At 40.1% G+C, this 27,523-nt stretch overlaps 1 protein-coding gene across 3 annotated transcripts in view; it reads right to left on the minus strand.

The window, feature by feature from the left end:
• Nucleotides 1–27,523, minus strand: part of onecut3b (one cut homeobox 3b) — a 99,868-nt gene that overhangs the window by 45,592 nt on the left and 26,753 nt on the right. The window contains exon 2 of one of the 3 annotated variants that reach the window (XM_059638490.1): nt 5,585–5,654. The exons of the other annotated variants lie outside the window; for them this stretch is intronic. Within the exon in view, the coding sequence (XP_059494473.1) occupies nt 5,585–5,654 (70 nt within the window). The remainder of the gene's footprint in view (nt 1–5,584; nt 5,655–27,523) is intronic. 3 annotated transcript variants of the gene reach the window in all.

The following is a 27,523-nucleotide window of genomic DNA, read 5'->3' on the forward strand; positions in this document are numbered from 1 at the left end:
ATATAAGTAGGGGAAAGAGGAGGATTTGCGATACTGTGGCTTCATCAGGGAGATCCTGCAGCTCAATGGTGAGCCTGACTGAAGTGTAGAGCCAGGGCTTAAGGAGTCAGGATAAGAACTGCAGACGGAATTCCAAGTGATATGTCTGTCTGTCTGTCTGTCTGTCTGTCTGTTGGCGTATGTGAACCTGTAGAGAATCAGGATCTTGGCTGGACTGCCAGTTTCAGGAAGAAAGGAACTTGGAGGTTCCAAGGTGTCTTTGATGACCAGGCTGACAGGTTAAGCCTGAAACTCACTGTCTCAGGTGTGACAAACATGGCCTTCTGTATTCAGTGACACATAAATGCATCCTGGATGTGGGAAATGGCTGCAACCACTCTTAGAGTGGGCAGAGTCAGCTTTCTTCCCTCTGAGCACACTTATGAGATATGAAGCCTTTAAAGTGGCAATTACATTGATCAGATGCTTACACAGCAAATGTTGAAGATATCTGTAAACATACTGCACGTGAAATGCATGTAGTGTCCAATGATGTGCAGTGCAAATACTAGTCCCAAGCAATCGGGACCATGTCAATTGGTCATTGCAGATTGAAGCTGGTCATCACTGTGAAGCAGGAGGAATCACAGGTAACCTTAACAGTGGTACTGCAGGCTACAAAGATAATGTAAAATCTCATAGGCTGCACAGGGGCACAGAACTGATTTTCTCTGAAATATGGGTATTCACCAACATGCTCTTATATGAAATGTTGCCTTTCTTGGGTGATGTGTATTTGGGAGAACAAGATCTCAGTAATGATACAGCACTACAATCTCCTGTGGTCTCTTTGTGACTGACTTGGGCTACATTCATTAGAATAGGGTCCTATGTCAAACTTCCATGTAAAGACATTCCATCGACCGCCTTGTTGGTGTACTCCATGTCCAACTGTTTACAGGAGTATGTAAAACCATTGTTTGTACGTGATTCAAATGCTGAGTACTCATATTACAAGGGACCTGTTCTGTCTCTTCTGCTCCCCACACAAAGTAATTGGAAGGGTGACTGATGGATCCAGAGTCTATTGTCCTCAATGTCATTTCCTCTAGGTGAGTCAGGCACAGTTCTCTGCGAGCTGAGCATGTCCTGGGATACTATCACAGAACCTATACAGTTGCTGGAGTGGGACTGCGACATGAAAGAGTAGGTGGCCATATTACATCCGATTCCACCTCCACATGGTGACAGGTGCACTAAACTTTTATGCATCTGGCTGTTTCTAAGAACCCACTGGGGACCTCTGTAAGATCTCACAACACACGACCCACAAAAAATGTATAAACACTGTTACTGATGAAGTTTATGCCAGATCACATGCCTCATCTCGTATCTCTGTGACAAGGTCACTGCTTTGGGCAGTAGGCTTTACCCACGTTGGCATCCCCCAGGTACAGAGTGTGAAAGATTCTGCATGCACACTGCAGGGGGAAGGCCATAACATAATAGGGCTGAATTCAGCAATAGTATAAGATTCCATTCCAGAATGTGTAAATCACCAGTAGTCAACAGTGCAACATCTTAGAAATAGGTCCAGGAACCCTGGGAGCTACCACAATGCCTACGTCCTTGAGAGGTCTCATGTTCATGGTTTGTTTTCAGCTCCGGATGCCTTACAAGGATGGTTAATGGGAGAATAGGTCTGCCCTCTGACACCATACTGATGAGTCCTTTATGCAATCCCCATGACAGAGGCCAAGTGTAGATAAAATGCAGCCTATTCTTCATCCAGGACCATACTGAAGGAGATGACAGCCCTCCTGACAATGACTGCAACTGCAGCAGGGAAGGTGGGTGTGTGATGGATGTTGAAGAGCTGGAACAATGGAAGCAGTTTGCTGAGGAGGAGGATGAGAAAATTAAACAGTCAGAACATCACCTTGTGCATGACACAGCACTAAACCATCAACAAATCTGATTGGACCTCATTGACACTTGGTTTCAGTAGAATGAGCTTGATGCAGAGATTGCTTATTGACAGTAGGTTTGTTGGTGTGCTAAAGGAAAGTAGACCCTGTCTGTTCCCAGATTAAATGCAATTTGTGTGTTTGTTTATTTTTCATTTTTGCGCTTGCTACTAGAAGTGAAATTTGTGAATCATTTGAAGGATTTCATGCACATTCATTTCCCACATTAAACAATGAGAAGATGTTAGGTTGCACAGGGGAAAGAGTAGCACTACCTCTGTCAGTGTTCTCACTTAGGATGATGCTATGGATAGATAGGCTGTGTGGTTTGACTTTTAAACAGCAATAGATGTGACCTGTCTGGGCAATGATGTGTCAGCAGTGCCATTTATCTGCCCCGAGATGCATTAGTTTGTGGATGCTGTCATTACGTACATAGTGAAGGGCATCTCTTGAGCGCTAGTGCTTGACTGGGTGCATGGCTGGGCTTCAAGAATGGCACCTGGGCCAGGGACCGCAGAAATCCCGGAAGCGACGAGTATTTCGGCCTACAGTGAGTGGGGAATTCGATGAGCAGGGCGCCATAGGTGGTACATTGGTAATGAGGTGCATTTGTAAAGATAATGTGATAGAACTCCATAAGCTTCACAGAGAGAAAAGCATGATGAAACTCACAAAAAATTGACTCTTAGCTGGTTTCAATCAATGAAACTTGGACCTGAAAGCTTTGGGTAGTGTTCTCAGGGTGCTGCAGTTAATCACTAGTGAAATTAACCAACTGTTGACCTTGTTGAGCTGTATCCATGACCTCTTCCAAAAAAAAATCAAGTCTTTTTCAGGAGACCTTTAGGAATGTGTCCTACTTGGAGCACAACAGAACCTCCGAGCAGATCTTTTATGGTTAATTGTCTCAAGGCAAATGCCACAAGCAATATAAATGCCATAAGGACACCATCAAGACAGCCTCCCAAACTTGTTGGGAAACACTGCAGCCACTCAGCTTGTGTGGTGGAAAATATTGCAGCACAGCCCCAGGTCTGGCTACAACGTGTTCAGCAGGACACTGAGGTGGGGAAGTTGCAGAAATTTCCCCCAGCATTAACAATAACATCAACGTGAAGTGCCAGTTCTGAGGATGTGCCTGCTGATCTTGCTTTAGACCCTTCAGACAGAGAAGATTCACAGTAAACAAGTAATTCACCTGCTGCTAGTACATACTTAAATAATCAGAAGTTTACTAAAGTGATTTCTATGATACATCTCGGGAGGATGAATTAGCTAATACTACACACAGCACCAGTAGTAGACAGAAATGAACTGGATCCAAAGAAATTGAGTGGCTTATTTATGTTAGCCCTTACCTACAGTGTAAATATATTAGACTTTTCAAGATGTCTGTATTACCACCTGACATCATAAATGACATTTTCTTGCTTTAGTTAATCCTCCTCTGTAAACCTGATGTCGAGATGCTGGTAGAGATAGTAGGAACTGCAGGTGCTGGAGAATCTGAGATAACAAGGTGTAGAGCTAGATGAACACAGCAGGCCAAGCAGCATCAGAGGAGCAGGAAGGCTGATGTTTTGGACCTAGATCCTTCTTCAGAAAGAAGAAGGGTCTAGGCCTAAAACATCAGCCTTCCTGCTCCTCTGATGCTGCTTGGCCTGCTGTGTTCATCCAGCTGTACACCTTGTTATGTTGAGATGCTGGTATTGGACTGGGGTGGACAACGAGTGTTTCTGGTTCGACTAGTCCATGGGTGCTTTGTCATCTAGCACTTCCTTGGAGCAGAGAAACCATGCCATGTGCTTCGCAACCTTCAACACATTATCGATGGCGATGAGCACCTTACCATGATCTTCTCTACGCCTCTACCTCTCGCCTGCAATCCACCACAAAACCTTGAACAGACCTTTGTTTGCAGCAAACAAACCAGCCTTCAGGACACCATCGACCACAACACCCCACAACCCTACCATGGCAACCTCTGCAAGACATGTCAGATCATTGATATGGACACTAGCATCACACATGGGAACACCACCCACCACGTACATGGCAGATACTCATGTGACTCGGCCAATGTTGTCTATCTCATACAATGCAGGCAATGATGCCCTGAGATGTGGTTTTTTGGTGAGACTATGCAGATGCTACGACAATAGATGAATGGACACCATGCAACGATCACCGGACAGGTGTGGCCCCTCCCAGTGGGCAAACACTTTGGGGGTCAAGGACATTCAGCATCCGATCTTTAGGAAAACATCCTCTAAGGTAGACTTCCAGATACACAACAACGGAAAATCACTAAGCAGAAGCTGGTTGCCAAGTTCCATAGCCATGAGGACAGCCTCAATCGTGATCTTGGGTTCATGTTGCACTACAGGTGACCCCACCACACTATACACTTCCATGCACACACTCTCTCACTCACTCTTACACAAACTCGCACACTTACACAGACCATCTCACACACACACACACACTTACACTCTCTCAAGCCCACATACACACACACACAAATTATTTCATCCAAGATGTTTGTGTAGTTGCCGATACTTTCTGTTTTGCTCAAAAAAAATAAAAGCTGACCCCATTTAAAACATAAATTCGAAGCAAAACCTCATACTTAAAATGCACACGTCTGAGCTGAGATGTCATCTTTTGTATACATTTGTTAAACCTTTAATTATCTTAGGACAATGACCTGAAAATAATCGCGATTTAGCATTTCAATTATTAGTCTCCTTCCTAATTGATTAAAGATTCAATAAAAGGTGGTCAGTTTTAGGGCTGTTACCTTTCTGTTTATAAATTTGTGATATATAACCTCTCTCTCACACTACACCTGAGGAAGGAGCCGAGCTCCAAAAGCCTGTGTTTTCAAATAAACCTGTTGGACTATAACCTGGTGTCGTGTGATTTTTGATATGCTCTGTAAATGTACTGATTGTGGAACACTGAATTCAGTTTCCTTCTTGGAAGTAAACTATTGGTTTCAGATGAGGTAATCAGCAGCTCATCCTGTGGTTCATGGTTAGCAGCCTCTGCAGCAACATTTAAGGCTTGCAAGTGAATTGCAAAAGCATTAGAATGAGGTGCTCCTTCCACTTAAGTACAGTGTCAGAAATACAAACATTAATTAACCTAACACACCTTCACTGTTGTATTCCACACAGAACCCACTTACCCTGAACAGCAAATGATTTGCAATGATGAAAATATGCAATGCAAGTTAGTCCCTACATTACTGCCCAGTAATTATTGAGTGGCATAGACATTAGGTTTAATGGTGATATTTACTTCTAAGTAATTGTATTCATGCCCTCATATTGTTAGGCTCAGTAACTCCTTTGTAATTACAGTGTAAGATATTGGTAAAATTGACCAGTAGCAGCACTTTGCTCATGCTTTAATACTGTCTAACAAGACAATTTCTACACTCCTTGAACTCCAGAAAAGTGTTTAATTTGTTTCTGAAAATAATCAGCGAAACACATAAGAGGACTGTGCTGGACATTATTTTTAATGTTTTATAGATATAAATTAGATATGGACAGGCATTTCTACAGTGTCAGTTGCTAATGAAGGATTTTGTTTTACACAATGTCTGGGAAATTCAGACTCATCAGTACCTGAGGATGTGCTTTACAACACCAGTGGCAACTCCTGAAGACTTCTTTGCATTGCGAGACCGTGTAGACACTGTATAGGGAGGACAAATTTCAGGTGACAGAAGAAATATAGGTGGATCCAAAGTAAATGCCCTAACAGTTGATTATTGCTGTGTCATTGTATTTTATAGCACTGCAGGTAAATGTATTTCCAAATAAATTACACAAAAATATATTACTCAAGCACTGATGAAATAGAAAGCATGCATTTACTGCGGTTTGCAACACACCAAGAATTGTTTTGGTCAAAGCTGATGCCAAAAGTTATAGTGAACCAATGACTATGAATGGGTGAAAAATCTCTTGTGGGGTAGCGATGGTTAAAAAAAGCACATTTGGGGTACACTTACTATTTGTTTCAGGGTCTGTGGTAGATTCATTCTTGATTAAAAAAAAGTGCACACTTATGTACCAGCGGGGAAACTTTGATTCAGTAAAATGAATGCTTTAAATGCGTATGTGAAACTAAGAACTCATTTTGGCTTAAAGTCTTCACAGCTTAACTTTATATCTGACCAGAATCTAGCTAAGTCAATTGAAACAAGCAGTCAATTTACATTAGATCAACGATGAATGGTGTGTGAAAGCAAAAATGTTCTACGTTCTGTTGCAGACTTATTCAATCACTGGCAACTGTTTTTGTTGCCATTTACTGTTTTTACTTCCATTAGTCTTTTGTTTACAGTGCATCCTTAATGCTGCCCACGATCAAGCTTATCACCCTAAATCATTCTCAGTAAGGAAAATTTGAATGATTCTAAAGTCAGATTTAAGATTGTTGTTTACTTCATAGCAGTTTCTGACCAGGGGATGGCAACATTGCTGTTTGTAAATTGCTTTTCAATGATGGTGCAATATTCCATGAGGGAATATTTCTTTGCACAAAAGGGATTATTCACACCACCATTTCCAGTCGCCATTCTGCTGACTAAAGAAGGGAAGTTTACTAAAGTCTAAATAGCAAAAAGGTGGATAGTGCGCAATGATTTATGATAGTCTGGTAAGAAAATGCACATTTCTGACCAATGAATATTATCTAGTAACAGCCACCATGTTTCAAATTCTATTTTCTTCTCCATCCCTCTGCAATAACAAATCTCAAACACCTTTAAATTCTTCATCAACAACACTTCAGTCACCTGTGCTCTCTTTTACTCTTGTAACCATGCCTTTCCTTCTTGTAAGACACCTTGGAATGTTTTGCCTTATAAAAATCATTATAGCATTTGAGTGTGTTCATAACTGGTGTTTTTCCAAAAGGAAATGAAAAATCTTTAAAGAAACACTTCCTCCATTAAAACGTAATAGACCAGCTTATTTTCGCTGTTGGTGAAGGGCAGGTATAATATTAGTTTCAAAGTCAATACATGCAAGAGGTGTAATTTGGGCCTCAATGCTATTGCAGTAAAATCATGAAAGCACACTTTATACATATTCACAACTTCTCTGGAATTCACAAACAGAAAACAGTCTTTGTCTTATGCCTTACTTGTGGTTTTGAAAACTAGCAAAAAAAGTATTAAATGGTTTTCTGTCAACACAGTACACTGTAAGGCATATATATGACAGTTATTAGCAAACAAACAAACTGCTAAAAAAAATCATGTTCGTAATTTCCATATTCCATGAACCACAAATACTGAGGATTCCAGGATTTCAAAGATGTTAATTTAAGTTTTGATTGGGAAAGTTAAAAGATGGTTTCAGTGGTGTTGGATCTGTTCTTTTTTTCAAGCTCTCCAAATTACAAATAATGGTTTAAATACATAATCACATTTTTGCTAAAGGTTAAAGTAGATTTCCTTAGTGTAAAACTGTGAAATAGCACTTTTTCAGGGAAAATAACTTGCAACATCATAAAATTATGAATGTTGAACTTTGAAATGTGTAATTACTGTCTCTGCATTTTCATTAAGAGCGGCAGAAGTGTTAGCAGCCATTTGAGTGAAATGTGACATGATGATTATTTTAATGCTTTGCATTTTGAATGGGTGGCTTAAAATGATATAAGTATCAATAGTTATTAAGTCCAAAGTGAAGTAAACATAAAATGGGACACAAGGTGGAGGGCATTGGGGTTGAGGCAGGGTAACAGAAACTAGAGTGTTCATAGAAGCAAATTGGCCAACCAAGTCCTGCACATGCTGACAACTTCAGTTATAGAGAAATACACTCAGGTATCTGGTGGGAAAGACACCAACAAATATCAACCTAGAAAGCTAGCAAACATTGATGAACAGCTTTTGAAAAACACAGGATTGATATTGGCTTAAGCGGGCAATTCAAGAACAGCACTGATGCATAAAACCTGTTACAGTTAAATCATTCTGAAAGAAGAGATTTTCACAAGAAAACCCAGACCTTTGCTTTTTGAAAAGAGATTATATCAAACAATGTTAAAAATGAATACAAGTCAATGCAATGCACATTATTCAAACACATCAGACTCCTAATAAAAGTATATATACTGAATAAACCTCCGCTCCTCCATGAACCAACATGCAAGTGAGCAATGCTAATTGTTAATATCAAATTTCCTTTCGGATAGATTTTCTAGCGCGCTAACCAAATACATTGACTACAGACATCAAGTTTCTTGTTTTCAGATTTAAGAAATATAATTATTATTTTAGCAGTTTCAGATCTTTCAAGGAATCCTATATTCTTGGTAATTATGAATCAATTGACATTCTCCAGTCAGTCAACTCTCCTGTACCATCCTGGAAACCTTCCAACCACAATGAAATTTTGAATGTTTCAGATAAAATAATTAAAAATCAGCTGTAGATCTAAAAGAAATTAACTGTATTGATGGGATTGTGCATTCACTCCATTACAAAATATGCATGCAGCATCATGGCCTGTGAGTTTGCAGGATAGAAATAGCTCTCTAGGATCATTATCGTTCAAAATCTGCGCTTATAAATGATACAGATTGGAAAAAAAATAAGCAATAATGCTTCCAAGGAACATATGTAAGTAAGGCTTGGTACACAAACTCATTCAATTATTTCCTTTGAGATTAAAAACAAAATTGCCCTGTCTAAATAAAGGCCAAAATATTATTTCCTGGTAATTATAGATAGAACAATTAGATATTCAGTTTAATTAAACAAACAGCCTTAATCATCTGGAGTTTGAACATGATTCACGATCAGCAAGCAGTCTTTCCTTGAAGTTAATTATCATTCAGTCAAAATACGACAATTGCATAAACAAGTGGACTCACTTGAGGACCATTATAACATATTACCACACTATTTCAAAGCATAAATTTGCCTATAAATGACATTCATTCCCTTAAATAAGAAAGATAATAAAATATGGATTCATGCAAGCATGAAGGAAAAATCCAATGTCATTAAATTACCTGTGCATTTCTAGAAAGGGTGCTTTTACATTTGTACATTTCCAGATGCGTTCATACAGGGACTAGTCAGCACAGTTGGCTAGAATGGTTCAAAACACACAACAGTATGGGTTCAGTTCCCTTTCCAACTGAGGTGGACCTGAAAGCATCCTTTTCACTCGCCCCCTGAGAGTGGAAGCCATGAAAAGATCTCAGGATGAAGAACCAGCAGGCAGTAAGCCAAGGGCCTGCCTTCAGGCACAGCACATGTGAAATAAAGATGCTCATATTTACTTTAAGCACATTACAACTTAGTATTAATAGATTACTGATCATAAAAAGGAACACATAAAGTTAAATATTGTTTTTGAATCAAGCAATCCAACCATTGTTTACCAAAAGGTTCTCTCAGCAGTCTAACGTTCCTTGCTACAGTTTACAAAGTAAATCTGCTCCTACATTCACAGAAATTGTAGGCATTAACGCACTTAAGCTTTTACTCCTTTAGCCTATCAGTTCTGAATGGAAAAGTGGAAATTACTGATGCTTTTTCGGGTTTGCAGATCAAATCGTGTTGGCAAAACAGACATTCAGAAAATGTACCCCTCTTTAATAATAAGTGCTAGTTATGGATTGTTGCTCAATAAATTATGAAATATCACCATAACGTATCCTCATTAAAGCATTTTCTGATATACTCCAGACCCTAATTCTTCTTAAACTGCATTACTGTTAACTCACTTACTTATCAAGTAACCTTGTAAAATAATTTCTCAATAATGGTGGGTCATGTGAATTACATAAAGAGGCTGAATGTCAAGGTTGCCTGGTATCTGCTTCTCATCTTTCCATTTCACTCAACTGGGTTGGGAGGAAATACAAACAAAAATTGGAAGAATGACCAAAATTTGTTTCAATGTAATTCAGGAATAGCACTGATACAATTTATAAAAATGCTTCTGAGTAAGAAGTTTTGGAAACATTTCTGGGGAATACGGTGGAAAAAGTACAACACCTTTAATAAATGTAGGATATAGTATATAAATTGATCCAGCACTCAGGGATTACCAATTTGCAACTAATTTGTTGTCATATTCCATTCATATCCAGTCAATTCTCTATCTCTCAGACAGCCTTAGGATAAAGTATTAAAGCATATAAATGTCCTACCTGACCACATGGTTCATTGTCCAAATACCACACATTCTCTACCCATTCCTTCTGTGCAACTTTCCCCTCATTCCTCCCCTGTACCAAGTCATCACTCTCCACCAATCCACCCCTCCCACATTCACTCACTCTCCACTCATTTTGCGATCCACCCACCCACTCATTCATTCCCAATCATCCCCCTTCACATACTTTTCAACTATTCTCAAACCACTCTTTACCCATTCTTGCCCATGTTCCACCAATTTCCACCACAAGCTTCTACCAATCACCCGACACTGAAGATCATGATATAGTTGGACTTCCAACAACAAAACAACAACTTTCTTGTCAAAACACTTAAAACAGACAACTTAGTGTACTGATGTCTTGCAGAAACTTCACTCTTGCCCATTTCCAATGGCATTATATGCAAGTTACATTAATACTTACTCGCTGTGCTTTGGGACAGATCCACAGAATGTACAGTTTACAGATGTTAGCATCCTTTTCATACATTGACCAAGGTTCATAGTGTTCATTCCTGGGGCTAAACAATTGGTTTAATTTTACAGGGGAGGAACATCAGAAAAGGATTAGGCCATTCTGCCCATTGAGTCCGAAGCAAACACATTTTTGTCTTTTACTCATCCTAACCCCATAACCCCGAATGCCACTGGCAATAAGAAATCAATCAATTTGTACCTCAATCCTACGCAAAGACTAAGCTTTCCACAACCGTCTTTTGTAAAGAATTCCAACGGTTCACAACGCTACGAGTTAAATTGTTTCTCCTCATCTTGTACCTAAGTGGCATCTGTCATATTTTAAACCATGCCCTCTGGTTTTAGACTCCCCAAATAGGGGCAACATCTTATCTGCATCTACCTTGTCCATCCCTTCAAATATTTTATAGGTTTCAATAAGATCACCTCTCATTCTTTGAGACTATGGAGTATATGGGCTCAGTTTGCCCAATCTGACTTCATAGAACAGGAACAAGTGCAGTAAACCCCCATTGCCCTCCCTCTATGGAAATATCTTTCCTGAAATAGGGAGACCAAACTGCACACAATTCTCCAGGTGTGGTCTAACTAATGTCTTATGCACTTGAAAATAGATCTCACTACTCCTGCCATCAAATTCTCTTGAAATTAAGGCTATGATTCCATTTGTGTTCCTAATAGCTTGCTGCACCTGCTTGTTTGCCTTCAGTGATGTATTGAAATGGACATCTAGGTCCCTTTGTACAGGTACAGTTTTCAATATCTTACCATTTAAAAAATACTCTGCATACCTGTTTTGTCTACTAAAGCAGATAAGCACATTTTTTTCACTTTATATTCCATCTCCCAAGTTCTTGACCATTCACTCAGCCAGTCCAAATCCTGCTGAAGCCATTTTATAAGTTCCTCACAACATACACTCCCACCTCATGATGTATCATCTACAAGTATTACATTTGATATATATTGTGTAGAGCTGTTTACCAAATATTAAACCTTGCAGTTCCCTATTAGTCACAGACAGACAACATGAGAATCCTACTCTCTGTCTTCTGTTAAAAGCTTAAAAAACTGTGGATGCTGTAAATCAGGAAAAAAAAACAGAAGTTGCCAGAAGAGCTCAGCAGATCTGGCAGCATCAGTGAAGGAAAATATCAGAGTTAACATTTTGGGTCCAGTGACCTTTCCTCTGAACATACCAGTATATTATTTGCTATTCCATATGCTTTAGCTTTTGTAACCAGTCTTCTGTGGGAGATTTTATTAATAGCCTTCTGGAAATCTAAGTATGCCGCATTCATTTGCTCTCCTTTATCAGGTTTGTTAGTAACATCTTCAAAAACCTCCAAGTTCATCAAACAGTATTTCCCATTTGCAATTCCATACTGACTATATCCAATCAGATCATTATCAACCAGCTATCCAATTTATCCATACTTTTTAACAGATTTTAACATTTCCCTCCTTCTGATGTCAGGCCAATGACTTTGTAGTTTCCTGTTTTTGCTGTTGCTCCCTTCTTATATAGTAGGGTGATACTTGCTACCTTCCAATCCACAGGAATTATTCCAGAATGTATAGAATATTTGAAGGTTATCACCAATGCATCAACCATCTCAATAGTCACTCCTTCCACCACCCCTCGGAGTGAAGACCATCAGGTCCTGGCGATATATCAACTTTCAAACTTGCATCTTCTTCAGTGAAAAATGATACAAAGTAATCATTTAACTTATCTACCATTCTCAATTCTCCAACTATAAATGCTCCTGGCTCAGCTTTTATTAGATCCATATTTGTTTTAGCCAAACATTACCTTTCTATGTACCTACGGAAGCTTTTACAGTCAGTTTTTGTGTGTTTATCTTTGCTTGCTTGCATTCATTTTCTGTTCTGCCTTTCTTTATCAGTTTCTTGGAACTCCTTTGTGGTATTCTATAACCTCCTGATCCTCAGAATTACTGCTATTTGTTGCAACTTCATAGGCATTTTGTTTTAACTTTGTGCAAAGCTGAACTTCTTTGTTCGTACAGGAACATTAGGACATCTTTTGAGTTGCTCCCTCCCACTTTGATCACAGCCTAACTGATGTTAAAAAAAAAATTCCCGCAGTGATATTTTACTTTGGGCAGCAAAATAAGCCAAGGGTCAGATGTACACCGCTCAGTTAAAAAAAGTCCCACCTTCAAAACCTGCCTGCTAACCTGATTGGCTGGCAGTTTCATCATCCCATCTCTAGACCACAGTGATGAGGTCCAAGTATTTAGGAAGGTGGTGTGTTATGTATACGCCGGTCACAGTTTATGTCCCCCCACAACCTAAAAACATGTCCAGCAGTGGTGTAGACTGCATAAAATCCAGCCCCATGTATGTTGATAAGTTATTTGATCAAAGTGGGAATTACATCTTGATTCAATCCTGTCCTTATCTGGTGTCCATACATTTAAACTCAACAGCAGTCTCTGCGTAGTGTTCATTGTTAGTTTCCTTCCTGACTCACAGAAGCAGAGTCAGCACCATCACCAATCATGGTACAAAATGAACCTGAGATCCTATGGTCTGTCTACTGTCTACATGTGTTAAGTGGTCACTTAATCCTTTAGAACATCAAAACAGCATTTCTAACATAATAAAGCCATTGAGGAATGGGCGAGTAGATTGAAGTTGAGGTAGAAGATCAACCATGATTTTACTGAATGATGGAGTAGACTTCAGGGGCTGAATGAACCACTCCTGCCTCTCCTACTTATGTTCTGATAATCTCTCCCATTATATTACAAAGAGGTTACTGTTACATTTTTCCAATATCCACTGTATCAATTTCAAAAGGACCCTTTGTTTTGTGGCTTTTTGTAAATTTTTATTCCTGTCTCATTGTGGTTGAGAAAATCTGCCTGGCTTTAAGATTTGATTTCTAATAGTTGTGAGAATATAAACATTCATTGGTCCCAGTTTGAACTGGAACTGCACCACTAGGAGCTCTTGTGGCACTGTAGTAGTGCCTTTGTCTCCAGACCAGAAAATCCTGGTCAAGTCCACCTGCCATGCAGGTGTCAGATTGGTTAATTAATGTCTTGGGACTCCTTCCTTTGTGGAACTTCTGAAATGACTCATACCCAGTCCAGTAGGATCTTCTGCCGGTGACAGCCTCTCTGAACCTTTTCCTGAAAGTAGACAGCGGCATTTAATTGAGATCCTATACTGGCTTAAAATCAACTCACCTATCTTTGATGGTCCAGATTAGAAATTTCAAAATGGTGTTGAATGTTATAGACTGTGTTGCCAACTTTCACAACTGAAACAAATTTTATGAGTTTATTTTGTTGTTTGGAAGCTTAGGGCTGAATATACGAAATGGTCGTATTCAGCATTGCTGTTTAATCAGAACGGCCAGCGCTCCAGTGACAATGTTTTGCAGCTTCTTCTTAACTTAAAAAAAAACCAGATTAACTAATTCAGTTGATTTGTATCTTTTGACAGAACATTGTCTTTATCAACTCATCAGCGCAATTTGTTTGTGTTTTCATCAGGCATCATGTGTACTGAAGAGTAGCTTTTGTAGGCAGTTTATGAATCTACGGTGGCCATGTCAATGAGTGTTAATGAAAGTACTTAAAATAGTAAAGGTAGAGATAATGTAAAGACTCCAGCCTGCGTTATATCTTGTTGTAGTTCCTCCCATGCAAATAGTCAATACTTTCATACAGATGGTTCCACTTTTTTTTTATCAACCTCTTCAGTCATGTTCAAACACACCTCTAGGACAGATGGGACTTCATCCTAGTCCTTCTGGCTTTGATGTACCACTGCGCCACAAGCATCCTTGGCTCAGCTTATATCATGTGCCTCAAAATATCTGATCATATCATCAGGCATTATATGATCAGCTCTGAAATTATCTGCCAATTCAGCCTTTTTTCTCACTTCTTCAATTTGCTTTTCTCTAGTATGTTTACTAATTTGTCTTTCGCAGTTGTCTTCTGATAATGATAGCTGCAGCTTGGATTCTGGTTGGGTACTATTTTGTTTAAACTGCCTGGCTGAAATTTCTATTCTCGTGACATAAGCACTTGGAGTGCTGCTTTCTCAAGTGTCAGAGGTAATGCCTACATTCTTGAAACATTTAAGTTAATTCTAGTGGGGATTTTAAAATGCTTCGAAGAGAATTAAGGAAGACCTTGGGGCTTTTATAATCCACGCTCGTGTCACATTGGTGTATCAGTCTATATTCAAAGTGATACAAGACTCCAGTTTGCAGAAATCACTTCAGTGGAGTTGCAGCACTGTAACATAGAAAATCCTTTACAGTAATTCCAAGTTAAGTTGACTGTTAATTGATGGGACAGTTTATATTAGTGAATTGTTAGAACATCCCAATGTGTTTCAAGTACTCTTTATAATGAGTTATGGACCAGACCTGACCCCTCAGTATATTTTAAGAAGGTAACCTAGACCCTAGCTTTTCTTATTTTAAAGGTATATGTGAAGTGCCGTGTTCCAGATGCAATGTGACTGGTCAAACTACTCAACATTAAGAAAACAGAATTTATTTAAACACAATCGTTAAAATACAAACGAAACAAAGAGGAATTTAGACTAACTTTGGAAAACTTAACCAAACAATAGACACAGTATCCACACTAATTAACTGTTCCACTTTAGTAACATCCCATAAACACAACCCTTGGCAAATAGGCAAATTCTGACTCAGATTTTCACATGCAGTTCTCCAATTCAGGAGGGAAAAATCATCAAAAGCCTCGGTTAAATAAGTTATGAGAAAGAGAGCCATATCATGAGTGTAGCATTCCTTCAGTATGGCACTGGAGTACTAGGCCTTATTTTTGTGGCTAAATCTGAAGTGAGATCTGTACCTACAGCCTTCTAATTTTGAAGTGGGGGGTTACAACTCAGCATCAGTTGAAAAAGAAGTTAAAGGGTTAAAAAATAAAGCAAAACACAAAGAACTGTCGATGTTGGAAACCAGACACAAAAAACAGAAATTGCTGGAAAAACACTGCAGTCTGGCAGCATCTGCACAGAGGAAGCAGAATTAACATTTTTGGGTCCAGTGGCCCTCCTTCAGAATTCATGTTTCAGATAAAGAGCTAAATCCTCACCTCTGAATCGGGTGCACAGAGGTGGATTTCCCGGGTCCACAAACTTGATTTTTAAAAACGTCTGTCCAACTTTAGATTTTTGTCCATTGCAGTTGTGTTTCCTAGGAATAAAGCTGGGCCAGTTCTGAGGTACAGAGGAATATGACATATCCAAAGACAGGGTGGGTATAAGGCCCAAGGGTGGTACTTCTGATTTCTGTGCTGGTCCACCATGATGGAGAGCCTAAAAAAGAAATTGCTGAGGAAATTCTGTGGATGGATCACTCAATCCAAAAACATTAATTCTGATTTCTCTCCACAGATGCTGCCAGACCTGCTGAGCTTTTCTAGCAATTTCAATTTTTGTTTCTGATTACAGCATCTGTAGTTCTTTCAGAAGCCTCCCTAGGTGAAAACCTAGGCCCAGGAATTTGATTCAGAGAACTCATTAGGTATTTCTGGGACTCATAAGAAATTTTGCTGTAAGGAAAAGAAAGAAAAGGGAAAGAAAATTGCCAAGAAAGGATTAACAACTGATGGAGAAAATTCCAGAAGGAAAAAAAAATCAATTTGGGCTCCAGCTGTTGCTATATGTAGAACAAACTGCCTGAAGCTACAAATAATAAAATGTGAGGCTGGATGAACACAGCAGGCCAAGCAGCATCTCAGGAGCACAAAAGCTGACGTTTCGGGCCTAGACCCTTCATAAGGGTCTAGGCCCGAAACGTCAGCTTTTGTGCTCCTGAGATGCTGCTTGGCCTGCTGTGTTCATCCAGCCTCACATTTTATTATCTTGGAATTCTCCAGCATCTGCAGTTCCCATTATCTCTGAAGCTACAAATAGTTATTTTTTTCCCTTCCCTGATGTTGTTTCTTATAAGTCCCTTATCTTGATTGTATATATTTGTTTAAAATATTATTTCGTATCCTCTCGGTATACTGCATTTTTATCATTTTATGAAAGCTTCTTCACTTGTTCTGTTTTATTTCTACATAAAAATTAATCACTTCCCTGTGCTTTCACTGCTACATTTGCCTGTAAGCTTCCAAATCTCACAGTGGTGCAGAAACCAACATGAGAAGGGCAGCTTAATGCTCAGGCGTGATGTAAGGACAAAATTGATGCAATAATTTCTCATAGAGAAAGTGAGAAGCAGTGAAAGAAGAAAGAAAAAGGTGGAAATGAAAACAATGAAAGTCAGCCAATTGTAAACAAACTAGTGCAACAATTTGGTCTTCTAACTGGATCTAAATAACAATTAATCACAAAAAAAGTATTAAAATGATGAAGTAACAATTCATTTAATTTAATGTGGCTGATGAGTGATAAAATAGAAAATAATGGCTTCCTGAGAATGATTACAAGGAATAATTTAATCTTAATTATATCATATAATGTCAGATTGAATCAAAGGAAAGTCTACCTGAAGTACTTTCTGTTCTTTGTGATCAAACAATTTCTTCATGAAGTTTAGATAAAAAGGTCAATTTTCCTGAAGCTTCAAACTTTTACAGTGCAGTATCTCACACGGATAGGTCAGTACAGTGACAGAGGACAAATTGAATGGAAGAACTGGGAGCTGGGTGAGTCAGTTGTGGGAATAGCAAACCCTCTGATTTTCTCTGTCTTGTGTAGGAAAGAAAGGCTTTCCAGTTTTCACTCTTATTCCCAATCAGATATGAAATAACTCCCATCAACAAGTCACTCTTTATTTTACACATGCATGGTACTTTGACACTGGTCTGGCTTCCTAGAGTCAGCTGTCAGAGTGAACAGAACTTCTGACAGTTCTGTTTATATCTGTCAATCAGGGCTCCTTGATTGGACCAGGTTAACAGCCCCATTCAAAGACTTCATGCTCTATGACCTGCACCTGGCTGACCTTGTTACAATCATTATATCATTCCCTCTCTAAGTCCAGAAATGTAGGCCTGTTCTTTTTCTGGTAGCCTCTCCTGGGGCATTTTCACACCAGGTCCGGTGCCATTGGCTCAGCCTCGGATATAGGTGGACGTGTATTAGATTGTAGCCTGCCTCTTGTGCCCGGAGCATCTCGGAAGAAATGCATCCTCTTTCTCAAGTGGTAAAAGCATTGAGGCTGTAAGATTTCTTCAATGCTAGGCAGAGGGGGAGGATAATGGGTGCCAACAGCCTTTCTGGCTGTTCTGACGGGCAGGGTATGTTTTGCCCCTGCCCTGTTTGTGGGTTTGCGGCTTTCATGTAGTCCACATTCTTGTTCAGGGTCGCCTCACCTATCTGAACTTTGTATGTCATGGGACCTGACTCGCGTCAACCATTCCTCTTACCCATGCCTGGCCATTTTGCAGTTTCACCAGCAAACTTTGCCCCCAGAAATAAACTGACTCTATCACTTAGAGGGGTCTAGTGCCAGCACTAGCATTCCTGATATAATTTTAGTCTACCCTCAGGCCCAGGTAGATCAGGTTTAACCTGGCGCGGAGTCTTCTCCCCATCAGCAACTCTGCTGGACTTGTCCCTGTAGTTGCAAGGGGCGTGGTCCAATAATCAAACAGAAACTGGGACAGACATCGTAGGAACTGCAGATGCTGGAGAATCTGAGATAACAAGGTGTAGACCTCGATAAACACAGCAGGCCAAGCAGCATCAGAGGAACAGGAAAGCTGAAGGAGGGTCTCGGCCTGAAATGTCAGCTGTCCTGCTCCTCTGTTTCTGCTTGGCCTGCTGTGCTCATCCAGCTCTGCACCTTTTTTTAATCTCATGAACTAGGACAGTTTGGTGAAGTTGTATTCTGTACCTTTAAACCTATGTTCAAAGTTTGGACTGGTCTTTCTGCCAGACAACTAGATGATGGATGGTATGGAGCTGTCTTTATATGCCGAATGCTGTTGTACTTTAGGAAATACTAAAATTCCCTGCTGTTAAAAGATGGCCCTTTGCCTGTGACCAAAACTCCCAGGAGCCTATGCATTGTGAAAGATGGGTGCAGCTTTTCTATCATCGTCCTGTGTTTGACAAATGCACTCCAAGCACATCGAACCACCTTAACTGGGCATCCACAATGACTAAGAATGTTGAGCCTATGAAAGGGCTAGCATAGTCAACGTATAACCAAGTCCAGGATTCACCTGGGCATTCCCTTGAATTTTTGTTCTTGTTGACACTCTGAACACTGCCTCACCAATGTGGCTATGTCTGCATCCAATCCTGGGCACCAGACATAACCTCTTACGAACATATTCATCTTGGGCACCCCTGGATGACCCTGGTGGAGTTCAGCCAGTATCTGGAGGTGGTCTTTGTTCGGGACAATCACGCTTGCTCCCTTATAATGAAATTCCATCCTTTTTGGTGATCCAGTCTTGCTAGGTCCAGAAAGGTTTCACTTCTGTTTGTGATGGACCTTTTGTTTCCCCATCACCACCAGCTGTTTTAATTTTGTCAGGACGGGGTCTTTTTGCATCTACATCTAATATTGTCAGCTGTGACTGGAAGGATGTCCGGAAAGTTTAAACACAGATTGGACTCTTCTGGTGGCAGCACCTCCGTTAGTGTATCTGCCAGTGGGAGACAGCTTCAGGCATTCTTGTTTGCTACTCATTTTCACGGACAGTGAATAAGAGGCACCTGCTGAATTCTGCCTGAAGCTGTACGCGACATGGCCCTGTCCTCTTAGAGCAACCTTGGCAAGGGTTTGTGGTCTGTTATTATTACAAATTTATATCCATAAAAGTATTTTGGAACATTCTCACACCAAACGTGACCGCCTAATTTTCCTTCTCTATCTGAGTGTATTTGCGCTCTGCATCAGCCAGTGTCCAGGGAGCACATCTCTCCATTGGATCATCTGTGAGCTAACACTATCCTGACACCAGATGGAGAGGCATCGCAGCAACTACAAATAGTTTGCTGGCCTCGATCCTGAAGAAAATTTTAACTGTTTAGCCAAGACTTGGCTTTGTTTTGGGGCTTTGTTTGCTGTGGGCCAACCTAGAGTCTCTCGTTATGTCTGGAGTAAGGCTATGCAACTGCCTTCACCCAAGAGGTGTTCCCCAAGCTCAGTCGGCCTGGCGAGGGTGTCCACTTTCATTGGCATACCCTGCAATTCACATGTTTCACTTGCTGCATTTTCTAATGACAAAACCAGGTGTAGTGCCTGTTTTATTAGGCACTTTTGCATGGTTACATCATCAATCCTACATACAAAATGGGCTGTCAGCATCTCATTAAGGGCTAAACCAAAGTCACACACTTCTACCTGTCACCTTGACCTCATCAAAAATCCAGATGTGGTTTCCAAATGCTCTTGAGTTCCTGAATAAAACCAACAAACATCTCAGAATTAGATGAGGTTTGGGGTTGTAACATTCCTTAACTAGTTCCAACAGCTGTTCAAGGGATTTGCATCTGATGCCTGAGGAAATGTTAGGCACCCTAATAACCAAAACAGCAGTGGGCGCAGGAGAATTACTCATTGCTTTTCATCTGACCCTATGTCATTTCCCAGAAAATAATAATGTATTCTTTCCAAATACTGGGCCAAATCTTCGACAGCAGGATCGAATGAGTCATGCTTTGCAAGTAACAGCCAGAAATGCTTACCCCAACTCAAAGATAACCGTTGCGAACAAATTTCTTCATCAGCACTTTATTTCTCCTGTCACTACTAAATTAACTCCACAGAGGCCAGTATCCCATCACGAGTTTACCTTTTATTTACATGCATTGTACTTGACACTGGTCTGGCTCATTCAGTGCCAACTCTCAGAGTGAACAGAATCTCTAACACTCTGTTTATACCTGTCAGCCAGGGTTCCCTCCCACAAGAGCCAGGCTGTGGTGGCTGCATTAGTGGAACATATATTCATGAAAATATTTTTAAATTATCATAAATTATTGTCATACACTTTCTGCTTTCACTATATTGGTTTGTTCAGTCCTTTGTGTAATAATCTTATGTATTTCTCAAGAAGGTCAGTTGTGCATGCTTTTGACTATGCTATAACAGAATAAAACTGGACTTGTGTACTTTAAGGGGTAATTATATAGCTGCTTGAGAAATGGGAAGAGTGAAGGCTTTTGGAAGAAAGCGGGAGAGTGATTCATGTGTGACCAAACACCAGCAGAGACTTGAATGGATGCATAATTTACTTCTGAGCTTTTCTTTTTAGAGCCAGTATTTCTGCATTTCTTTCCCTAGTGCTGGACAGGTACAGCAACTCTTATTTGCACCTCACTTACCAAAATATGAACCTGTTAGCATTTCCTATAATGACCAAGCCAGTCCCAAATCCACCTCCTCAACAAATATTACACCATCAGGCAAAGGAGGCATGTAGCTCCAGACATGAAGGCAGCTTTTTGGTGGTCTCCATCAAGATCTCTATTCATGGTTATCTTGCAATAAAAAGTCTCAAGCCCCAGGGATTTATCCTGGGAAACCTGATGGTCATTGGTGTGACATTAATAATTCTTTAGTACTTAGTAAAAAATGGACAGAAATGGAAAAAAATTATCATCGTAATTCTCTGTTGCTGTTCAGTGGGACGATTATGAAAAGAATAATCTCTGCTGAAAGATGCTTGCTACAACAGTTGGAAGAAAGTTTGATAATACTGCAGAATAATCCCTTTATTATTGAATAAAGAAGCTCATTCCTCAAATGGTTAGCTAATATCACAACTTATGCTTCACATATCAGAACATTAAGAATGGGGAGGTGCTAAAGAGTGCAACCTACAGCCTTTCCATGTGCTATGGGAGATACAGAGAACTGATGAATGATTGTTCTTCATGTTAACAAAACGTAGCTAAAATAGTGATGTGTACTTAATTGGATTGAGCTTGATGTCTCCCAATAGATAATAATGTATCTCAGATGTGAATTAAGTAGCTACTAAGTAACATGTAACAAACCTTTATTGTTTGATTAACTCGGAGCCTTTCTTCTGCCTAAGATAGCAGGTGGATATCCTTTCCCATGGGTAACAGTGGCTCAACTAATGCTAGCAAGCTGGTATAATGGTGGCAATGGTGACACTCCACAAGATATAAGACCATAAGACATAGGAGTGGAAATAAGGCCATTTGGCCCGTCGAGTCCACACCGCCATTTAATCATGGCTGATGGGAATTTCAATTCCACTTCCCTGCACTCTCCCCATAGCCCTTAATTCCTTGTGAGATCAAGAATTTATCAATCTCCACCTTGAAGACATTTAACGTCCCGGCCTCCACTGCACTCTATGGCAATGAATTCCACAAGCCCACCACTCTCTGGCTGAAGAATGACTCCTCATTTCTGTTTCAAATTTACCCCCTCTAATTTTAAGGCTGTGCCCACGGGTCCTAGTCTCCCTGCCTAACAGAAACAACTTCCCAGTGTCCACCCTTTCTAAGTCATACATTATCATGTAAGTTTCTATTAAATCTCCCCTCAACCTTCTAAACTCTAATGAGTACAATCCCAGGATCCTCAGCCATTCATCATACATTAAACCGAGCATCCAGGGATCATCCGTGTGAATCTCCGCTGGACACGCTCCAGCACCAGTATGTCCTTCCTGAGGTGTGAGGCCCAAAATTGGACACAGTATTCTAAATGGGGCCTAACTAGAGCTTTATAAAGCCTCAGAAGCACATCACTGTTTTTATATTCCAACCCTCTTGAGATAAACGACAACATTATATTCGCCTTCTTAATCACAGACTCTACCTGCAAGTTAACTTTTAGAGAATCCTGGACCAATACTCCCAGACCCCTTTGTGCTTCTCCTTCATGAATTTTAGAAAATAGCCCATTACTGTTTTCTTTTTTCTAAAGTGCAAGACCTCACACTTGCTCACGTTGAATTTCATCAGCCATTTCCTGGACCACTCTCCTAAACTGTCTAAATCTTTCTGCAGCCTCCTCACCTCCTCAGTACTATCTGCCTGACCACCTATCTTTGTATAATCGGCAAACTTCGCCAGAATGCCCCCAGTCCCTTCATCCAGATCATTAATATATAAAGTGATCAGCGGCAGCCCCAACATCGAACCCTGCGGGACACTACTTGTCACCGGTTGCCATTCCGAAAAGGAGCCTTTTATCCCAATTCTCTGCCTTCTGTTAGACAACAATCCTCAATCCAAGCCAATAGTTCACCTCAAACACCATGGGCCCTCACCTTACTCAGCAGCCTCCCGTGAGGCACCTTACCAAAGGCCTTTTGGAAGTCTAGATAGATAGCATCCACTGGGTTTCCCTGGTCTAACCTACTTGTTACCGCTTCAAAGAATTCTAACAGGTTTGTCAGGCATGACCTCCCCTTACTAAATCCATGCTGACTTGTTCTAATCCGACCCTGCACTTCCAAGAATTTAGAAATCTCATCCTTAACAATGGATTCTAGAATTTTACCAACAACCAAGGCTAGGCTAATCAGCCTATAATTTTCCATCTTTTTTCTTGATCCTTTCTGAAACAAGGGGGTTACAACAGCGATTTTCCAGTCATCTGGGACTTTCCCTGACTCCAGTGACTTTTGTAAGATCACGACCAAAGCCTCTGCTATTTCCTTAGCCACCTCCCTCAGAACTCTAGGATGTAGCCCATCGGGGCCAGGAGATTGATCAATTTTTAGACTTTTTAGCTTTTCTAGCACTTTTTCTTTTGTAATGCCTACCATACTCAACTCTGCCCCCTGGCTCTCCCTTATTGTTGGCATACTACTCATGTCTTCCACTGTGAAGACTGACGCAAAGTACTTATTAAGTTCTTCAGTGATTTCCTTATCTCCCATCACTAGCTTTCCAGCATCAATTTGGAGCGGCCCAATATCTACTTTTGCCTCTTGTTTGTTTCTTATGTATTGAAAGAAACTTTTACTATCATTTCTAATATTACTGGCTAGCCTACCTTCATATTTGATCCCCTCCTTCCTTATTTCTCTCTTTGTTATCCTCTGTTTGTTTTTGTAGCCTTCCCAATCTTCTGATTTCCCAGTGCCCTTGGCCACTTTATAGGCTGTCTCTTTTTCTTTGATACATTTCCTGATTTCCTTTGTCAGCCATGGCTGTCTAATCCCACCCCGGATAATCTTTCTTTTCTTTGGGATGGACCTCTGTACTGTGTCCTCAATTACACCCAAAAATTCCTGCCATTGTTGCTCTACTGTCTTCCCCGCTAGGCTCCGCTTCCAGTTGATTTTCATCAGTTCTCTCTCATGCCCCTGTAATTACCTTCATTTAGCTGCAACAACATTACATCCAATTTTGCCTTCTCTCTTTCAAACTGCAGACTGAACTCTACCATATTATGATCGCTGCCTGCTAAGTGTTCCCTTACTTTAAGATCTTTTATAAAGTCAGGCTCATTACATAGCACTATGTCCAGAATAGCCTGGTGCCTTGTAGGATCCATCACAAGCTGTTCCAAAAAGCCATCCTGTAAACATTCCATGAATTCCCTTTCTTTGGATCCACCTGCAACATTATTTACCCAGTCCACCTGCATATTGAAGTCCCCCATGATCACCGTGACCTTGCCTTTCTGACGTGCCCTGTATTTCCCAGTGCATCTTGCGCCCCTGGTCCTGATCACTGTTAGGAGGTCTGTACATAAGTCCTATTATGGTTTTTTTGCCTTTGTCATTCCTCAACTCCACCCACACAGACTCCACATCTTCTGACCCTATGTCATTCAGTGCCATAGATTTAATTTCATTCTTAACTAGCAAGGCAACCCGCCACCTCAGCCCACCTCCCTGTCTTTTCGATATTTGGTTCTGACAGAAGCTAACGTTTAAAGAACGTAGTGCTGATTACAACATTGTAATATTTATTTGGCTTGGAAGTTGATGTAAAATCCAGATAAATGAGGTAGGAGACGTTAGTCATAACTGACAGTATTGTCCATATGGTGACATTTTACAGTAAATGACTATAGTTTTGCAAATGCCTCTGAACTCAGGAAATCCTCTAGAGAAAAGATGTCTTTGGTTGCATCCTTGCTTCATGCCAGGACCTTAAGGTAATGTTTATGGAAATGAGGGTAAGGGAAAGTACTGCCGGACTTAAAAAAAACAAATAAATGTCACATGAATTTCCATTGATAGTGCAGCACAGAAACAATCCATTCACCCTGTCAGGCCTGTGCTAGCATCAATGCTCCCACAAGCATTGTCCTATATTAGTTTATTTAGATGCGGCCTCATTAATTTCTCCTGCATTCTAATTTCACTTTCTTTTAAATGCGTTGTTATTTAATGCCTTGGTGGTAGGTACCATTGGTAGCATTTGTTTAAAGAGCTGCATCATGTTACAGGGCAATTTGCATTTGTGTCACTCCATCTAACCATTGCAGCAATGCATGCATGATGCAAAGTGTATAGAGGGTTATGGGCTAATGGGACTAGATCAGTTTAGGATATCTGGTTGCATGGACGAGTTGAACTGAAGGATCTGTTTCCATGCAATATGTCTCTATGCCATCATTGCAGCCTTACATACAGTTAATTGTATAACATATGCAGTCAGAATGGCTACAGTGCTAATTGATCTCAAGGACACACTTACTTTTCATTGTTATTAGTTATAGACCAGATCAGACCCCCTCAAAACCTTTTAAGAAGGTACCCTAGACCCTATTTTTTTCTTATTTTAAAGGCAAATGAAAAGTGTCTGTTCCCAATGCAATGCAACTGCTCTAACTATTCAACATTAATCAGAACACAATTTATGTAAATACTATAGTTAAAGTACAACCAAAGAAAGAAGAATTTAGGATAACAACTGCACTGGAAAACTTAACAGAATAATAGATACAGTAACTACTACTAATTAACTGTTCCAATATAGTAACATACCCCTCAGCAAAAAAGGAAAATTCGGACACAGATTCTCACATGCGGTTCTCTAATCCTGGAGGAATAGGCATAAAGAGAAAATTCAGAGACAGTAGCAGCCAAGAGACATTCACTAAAGTTTCCGATCCTTTAGAGACCCCAGTAGCTTTTGCTAAAAGATAAACCTAAAAAATACTAAAAAAAAACACCTAGAAGGCCTGGTCTGTGGGAGCTGGCCATATGCAGGCTAGTTCCATTGTTCCAACTACTAAACAATACTCCAAGGCCTCACAAGCTGTTTACTCAAGTGGTCTTCAGTCACTTTCTTGGTTCTTCTGCCTTACAATCTCTCTTTTAAAAAAGGATAAAATAACCTATTGAAAGCCACAGCATTGTCACATTATACATCAAGCTGAAATTTTATACTGATGTGTCAAGTGGATTGTGGATTGTACACAGTGTTTTTACAATTGAGTGGCCCATTTCTTCATGGCTTGGAGTGGAAGTTAACACTTCCACACCCACTTGACAGGCCATCTTTCTTTGAAGATTCCCTACTCTGTTGAACCTTTGTAAGAGCTGTATGGGTTGTTGGATATCTGATGATTTGAGAGAGAATAATTTGACTGATTCTAATTTTAAAATATTTTATATAGGTTCAAATCAACAGTTAGATAAGTCATTCCAAGGAGATAATTCTTCAGAACAAAAAATCACCAAGAGACAGCAAAATTGTTTACATATGTTTAAGAATGTCCAGATAATTATCATTTAATGTCTGATTTCTTGGGTAGGAATGACAGGGCTAACTTTTGCTTGTCTGGAGGGTACACATTTTAATGAATCTCTTACTCATTAAACTGAACTTAATTGTAGCAACTGTGGATCCAATGATGGATTGGACAGCCAGGGGCAACCCATGGCCATTTTCAGGAAACCCAATAGGCATCTGTGCCTTCTTGGCAATTAACTGCCTGGCATTGAGGTTCCTGTCCCTTTCTTTTAATCTTGATTTGCCACATCTTAACTCTCAGGTTCTTTAGCCTTGACGGGTTGGCATGCCTTTTATTTCAGTACTTGTGGAGAATTAGTAAAAGGAAAGAGAAACTTTAGACCAAAATGGATGGTCATCTTATTACCTTTAATGATCCAAAAGGGAGGGACAACAAGTGATTTATTGGTCACTGCTGGGACTTTACACCTTGAGGAGCAGTAGAATGCGGCAGAATAGTGCTAATGGGGGTCAGGATTGCCAGAGAGTTTGTCCACTATATGGACATGCTTGGATAAACAGCAGGATCTACAAAGAGATGTCTAACTGCAAGTCCTCTTGCTATTTTGTGTCTGCAGAGAGGTAACATAGCTTATTTCTACAAATGTTATGTTAAGTGAGGTTCCTCTTTCCAAAGCTGATTGTACCAACAAACATCCCTTCAAGGTGCGATTAATGATCACGCTCATCGGTTCTTCTTATGCATGCTGGTCCCAAAATACTATGCAGTCTACGATACTTTATTTTAAAAAAATCTTCGAGCAATCAGGAATCAGTGGTGCCTGTTCAATCAGTGTTGGCCATATCTGCCATTAATCATACAGGAAGGCATTTATGAAAAGACCACGAAGAGCTGTCTCCTCAGGATTTGGGTTGGCAAATCGAATTGTGCCAACTACTGAATGGACATTATCTTTTGGCAATAGAAAATTTGACAATGTGTTCGGACAGTCAACTGCAGCCTGGAAACAACTATATCAACTCTTAGCGATTCTGCAGTGCTGATTTAAGGATGATGTAGTGGCACAGGGAACTATTTTCTTCATAAGTATTGTCCTGTAAATAGGAAGCTGGTTGCTATGAAACATTATCAGACATCTGGAATCAGTCAGCCATGGCTCTGTTGATTTCACATTTGCCGCTGAGTCAGGAGGTAGTAGGATCAAGATCTACTGCAGAACATGAGCATAAGAGAATCCAGTCTGCCAGTTGAGTGTG

Source organism: Stegostoma tigrinum, chromosome 30 (assembly GCF_030684315.1).
Source record: "Stegostoma tigrinum isolate sSteTig4 chromosome 30, sSteTig4.hap1, whole genome shotgun sequence".
Lineage (NCBI taxonomy): Eukaryota > Metazoa > Chordata > Chondrichthyes > Orectolobiformes > Stegostomatidae > Stegostoma > Stegostoma tigrinum.